At 49.8% G+C, this 5,536-nt stretch overlaps 1 protein-coding gene across 1 annotated transcript; it reads left to right on the top strand.

Annotated features, from left to right (window-relative positions):
• The first annotated feature begins 286 nt into the window (after positions 1 to 286).
• Rplp1 (ribosomal protein lateral stalk subunit P1) lies at positions 287 to 1,657 on the top strand. Its single transcript, XM_055622327.1, has 3 exons — positions 287 to 480; positions 863 to 937; positions 1,420 to 1,657. Exons 1-3 carry the CDS (start codon positions 409 to 411, stop codon positions 1,615 to 1,617), a joined length of 345 nt encoding a protein of 114 aa, XP_055478302.1. The 5' UTR covers positions 287 to 408; the 3' UTR covers positions 1,618 to 1,657.
• Positions 1,658 to 5,536: the final 3,879 nt, after the last annotated feature.

Raw genomic sequence — 5,536 nt, 5'->3', positions numbered from 1 at the left:
GCGCCGTGCCACGTGACCGCCGGGGCTAGCGACTCTTTTCCAGCGTGCCGAGCCGCGGGGCGTCCCTGGCAGTTCAAACAGGCCAGAAACGGCGCGTCCCCCGGTAACTCGACTTTGCTTTGCCAAGCCTTGAAGTTTAGCACTTCCAACATGCGTAGGCCGTAAAACCGGCAGCGCAGGTCCGGAACTGCTTTCCTCAGGCACCGCCTCTCGCTTTTGGCTCCGCCCCTTCCGCCCGGAGCCGGCCGTCGATTGGTCGGCGCGGCCCCATAAGTTGGTTCGCGCAGGCGCGCGCGGCCTTTTCCTCCGCTGCCGCCAAGGTGCTCGGTCCTTCCGAGGGAGCTAAGGCCGCGTTGGGGTGAGTCCCTCACTTCTCCGGCGACTAGCACCGTTCCGGCAACCCGCAACATGGCCTCAGTCTCCGAGCTCGCCTGCATCTACTCCGCCCTCATTCTTCACGACGACGAGGTGACGGTCACGGTAAGTGAGCAGCGGGCGGAACCGCGGGCGGCCACGTGAGTGTGCGGCGGCACCGGGCACTCGGCTGGCTCACTTCGCTTCCCGGATATTCGATAGCTCGGGGGCCATTGGCACGCCTGCTGGATCCTGCCCGCGCGGTCCAGATGGAGACGACGCGAACGTCGGTCTCGTGCGCGCTTGTGGTAGTCAGCTCATGTGTTCGGAGTGGATCGCTTTGCCTCTGGGCTTTAGGACTCGAACTAGCCGCCGAGACTTGAAACATGGCCGTTGTCTTCATGAGGCTGCACTTAGACCAAACTTGCAACATATCTCTATAAGCGACTTGGTGCCTTGGTATTAACCGCATTCTGAGCGCTCTGATGGCTTGGCGTTTGTGTTCCAGGAGGATAAGATCAATGCCCTCATCAAAGCGGCCGGTGTCAACGTTGAACCATTCTGGCCTGGCTTGTTTGCAAAGGTAAGTTGAGTTAGCCCTGCTGGAACCTTTCCACCGCCCCTCTTGAATTTTGTGTCGTAGTTTGTACTTACTAGAGTAGCACTTATGTCAAGCCCTGATTTCTAACAAATTAAAACCTAGTCCACGATTTGAAGTTTGTGGCTTTTAAGTTCCTGTATTTGAAACAGCGAGATTCTTTTAAGACAGAAAGCTACGTTCTAGTCTTAGAAATTGGTTTATTTCTGGCAACCAACAAGTGGGGCCGGCCTCAAGGAGTCTAGGAATTTTGAAAGTATGTCCATTACTTTGTTTTACTGGGTTGTTTTAGAACAGTTTTCCCTTTTATGGGGGAAAATTGGTTTATCTCTACCAAATACAGGACCAGTTATCGATAGGCTGTGGTTCTGTGTGTTGGTCTGGTCTCACGGGTGAAGTGTTGAACATTGCCATTGGATCATGAAGACTGGAATAAAAGCATTAACCTAGCTATTCCTGTGTTGCAGGCCCTGGCCAACGTCAACATTGGGAGCCTCATCTGCAATGTAGGGGCTGGTGGGCCAGCTCCAGCAGCTGGAGCTGCACCGGCAGGAGGTCCTGCCCCAGCCACTACTGCGGCCCCAGCTGAGGAGAAGAAAGTGGAAGCGAAGAAGGAAGAATCTGAAGAGTCTGATGATGACATGGGCTTTGGTCTTTTTGACTAAACCTCTTGTTAACGTGTCCAATAAAAAAGCTGAACCTGTAGGTGGACTGGTCTTGGTTGGATGCAACAGGCTTCAAAAAGTTATATCTCAAAAATGTCAGGGTAGGACCTTTGAGTTCAAAGCCAGCATGAGTTACTTGTCTGAGAAATAAGGTTCCTGTTTAGTGACAGCCGTTTGGAAACGAACAAGTCCTGTAAGTGCTTACAGTACCGACAGGTGGGTTTGGGTGGTAGCACCTACTAGAAAGGGAGGAGAGCCTACCAGTCCACTTGAAGGGAGCTCTGAGAGCTAGAATCCCTTAAAGGTGTGGAGAAGTTAACCCTGTGAGTTTCTCTTAACAGTCCTGTCCTGCTTCTGTCTCCCATGTGCTGGGACTAATGGCATGCAGCAAGGAGGTCTGGTGTTTGTAACTGCAAGTTAATGTGGAGACTAACAATTCATAGGCGAGAGGAACTGGTACCCTTTTGCCTTGGTGATGCAGAGATGGGTTCAAGGCCAGATTGAATAACAAGTCTTGATTTTTCTGATAAGTCACAAGCAGCTTGTGCAAGCAAACCTTGATAATTCTGTTTGGGGAAACACAGCTGTTTTAGACTTGTATGGTTTTAGCCGTAATGAAACTAAGAACTATGATACAGCTCAATGATAGAATGCTTGCCTAATATGTTTGGCCCTGGGCTAAAATCCTGTAGCATGCTCCCAAGTCAGATAATGGACACAGCATGCCAGGGCATAATTTTAGGATTTATAATGACCAATTACGGTGAAGGTCTGGTTTTATTCTGATTCTTAGTACTTGCTAGGCACCCTCTTGATGGAACAGTGCCTTCCCTAGGTAACCTTGGGGTGGGGAGCTCTGATTTTGAGGCATGGTCTTACTGTGTAGCCTTTACATATTCTGTAGACCAGGCTGGCCTCAGTATCACCTAGGAGAGGAGATAGCAGCAGCTCAAGGCTGTCTAACCTGGGGTGTGTGACTGGGGCTGGTGAGATATTCAGTGAGTAGACATGGTTGTCAGGCAAGCCTGGTTCACTGTGTTAGGGTTGGTAGAGACCTGACTAAAGCTGTCCCCTGACCACAATTCCTGTGGCACACATACCTATACACGTTTACATAAAGGAGCATGTCCAGTAACCAGATCAAATTTCCCCCCGTGACAGGCTGTTGCCTGGCATGGTGGGGGACCTGAGCTAGTCAATGCACCCTAGCACTGAAGCTCTTGGGTGGAGGATGGGCCAGGCCTATGGGTCATGGCCACCTTACCCTTAAGTGGGTGTGACTTCATAATCTGGAACTGAGGCAGGACTTGGTTTGGCCTTTTCCCACTGCTGGTTTAGGGGCTCCTGCTGTCAAGAGGGTTGTGACCAGAATAATATCCATGAGAGATCTGGAGATGGGGACTCAAGATTTTTCATGCTATTAGGCTCAAAGGTGCAAGAACTGTTACAGAGCATTTCCATTTGAAATATATTTATACAGGCTCTATAGGTAACCTGTATTGTTAGCATGTTGAGCTAAAGTCAATGTGGATAGTAACCAACTACTGGATTTGACAGTTATGAAACTAAAACCAAAACAGCCCCCCAAGCCAAATTCAGGAGGCCAACCTAGGCTGGATTAACTGCATGCACTGTGTACTGGCCACCGGCTCTCAGTGCTGGCCTACAATTGTGGCCTGAAGAGAATGAGCCTACCAGCTATAACAGACCCAAGCCCCAACTGCACCAAATATTCTTAATAGTAATAAGCGGCCGAGAATGGGACAAAGCCTGTCTGGCCTTGTCTGAAAGTAGCTGTCAACTGTGGAGACAGGTCTCAGTAAGCCCCTAGGCTGATGTAAGTCTCGCCTTAGCAATTCTTCCTCCAACGCTCAGCTGCTCTAACGAGGTATCAAGCCTATCACCCAGGAGGTGTCTGGGAAGATTCCCTAGGAGATGCTGGAGACACCTGAGCACCCACAGACTTCCTTTGGGATTCGGGGCTCCAGAGCACCCCTCCCCCCCCAGGATTTGGGAGAAGATTCACTGGAGGTCAAATTTTGAAGCTCAGTAGTTGGCTGGCTGAGGTGGATATGCGCCTCCTGGCTCTGTGCTGGTTGAGAAGCCCTGTATAGAAAAACCAAGACGAAAACAAAGGTCTTTTCGTAAAATGAGATGTGCACATTTTCATTAGGCAGTGGGACCAGGATAGGACACATATCTAAACCGGAAATAACGAGCCGGTTTGTGCTGTGGGGTGTTGAGCAGTAGTACCCTGGGGCCTTTGGCGGGGGCTGGGGGAGGGTGTCTGGGTGATAGCCACTCTGCAGTCCTGTCCAGGCACCATGGGCAAGTGCATCTTGGCTGCTACAGCCCAGAGAACACAGATGATGCTTATACGTTTTTTTTATTTCTAAATTTTTGAATCGGTGTCCTCCGTTCAAATAGCTTAGGCTGGCTGGGACCTGCCAGTTTCTGGCATGGCAGCTGTGCTCCACGTGACTGTGCTATGCTGAACTTTGGGTTCTTATGTCAAGCTAAGGTCTCTGGGATGCTGTTAAAAGCAAAGGGACAAAGAACAGTCCATTTTGCTGTTTACTAGGCTCTTCCACGGGCCACTGACAACCTTCTTAGAGTGTGCACAGTCTGTACGTACCACCTATTCTACAGGGATCCCCATTTAACCAGCTTTTTAGTGAGGAGCAAACCTACTTCCTCATGTCCTGGAGTCACAGGCCTGATTTGGGGGGTAAAGGCAGGAAAGGAATTTAATCAACGTAGTCCTGCTGGGGGGCAAATGGGTGATCTAGGGTTCCAACCCTGTGTTTCAGGGCTAACAAGCATGAGATTACATAGGGAAGGGTGTTGTGAGTGAGAAACCTTGCTTGTCAGCAGCCTTCAGTCACAAGATGCTTCTGTGGAGTTCCTGGGCAGTTAGCACAGTTGTCTCTTGAGAGAGCAGTTTGTTTTCCATCCTGAGGGGATTGCTCCCAAGTGAAGGGGCAGCCTCACTATGAGTGATCTGCCTGCAAGCTCTGCTCTTTCTGGAAGGGTTAGCCAACTTCCAGGTGCTCTTGGGGTCTGGGACAGGACTGTGTAAGTCTGGCTGGGATGGATGATCTGTTGATCAAGCTCCACTCAGGGTCTTATCACAGTGACTTCTGCTTTAAAGAGGAAGGGTTACAGTGTTAGATGAAATACTGGCTGAACTGAGCAGGAATCTTACCCAAAGTTAAGGAGATGGATCCAAGGTGAAGGCTGGCAGGCTGCCTTTTACCCTTCACTCATTAAGCTCTTTTGCAGGCCCAGCTGCGGAGCTCCTGTTGTACTCACTGTGCCCACTGAGTGGAAGACACATAGAAGGCCTCACTGGGAAGAATGCATGAAGGAAATGTTAATGGATGAGTAAATGATTCTTCAACTATTGAAGGGAATTTTTAATAGTGTGGTGTTGGTTCTTTTTCAGACAGGGTCTCTATGGGCGGGTGGGATAGTTCATCAAATAAAGGTACTTGCTGCCAAGCCTGATGACTTGAATTCAATCCTGGACCCACATGGTGGAACGGGAAAGAAGTGACTCCCAGAGGCTGTTCTCTGACCTCTGACTTCCACAAGCATACTGTGGTATATGAACACCTGTTAACCAGCTCCTCAGTATGCACATAGACAAACATGCACAATAAACAAAGAGAGATGGGGAGGAGCGAAAGGGAGGGACACAGAGAAGCCAAGAAGCTGACTGACTATAGTCTAGTTTGGTTGTGAACTCCTGGTGGTTTTCTGCCTCAGCCTCCCATATTTTGGGATTAGAAGTGTGTGACACCATGTGCCTGGCTTCCTAGACCTTGCTGACAAAACTGAGGAAATGCATGGCTGATTTAAATGTCAAATACTGTGTGTGTGTGTGTGTGTGTGTGTGTGTGTGTGTGTGTGTGTGTGT

This window comes from Psammomys obesus, unplaced genomic scaffold (genome assembly GCF_907164565.1).
Source record: "Psammomys obesus unplaced genomic scaffold, mPsaObe1.curated_primary_1811, whole genome shotgun sequence".
Lineage (NCBI taxonomy): Eukaryota > Metazoa > Chordata > Mammalia > Rodentia > Muridae > Psammomys > Psammomys obesus.
This window is presented reverse-complemented; position numbering and strand designations above follow the sequence as displayed.

Bases quoted from the DNA above. Each gene is read 5' to 3' on its own strand.
- Rplp1 (XM_055622327.1), top strand. From the start codon at position 409: ATGGCCTCAGTCTCCGAGCTCGCCTGCATCTACTCCGCCCTCATTCTT. The intron at 481-862 runs GTAAGTGAGCAG...TTTGTGTTCCAG, and splicing joins ACGACGAGGTGACGGTCACG to GAGGATAAGATCAATGCCCT. The intron at 938-1,419 runs GTAAGTTGAGTT...CCTGTGTTGCAG, and splicing joins GGCCTGGCTTGTTTGCAAAG to GCCCTGGCCAACGTCAACAT.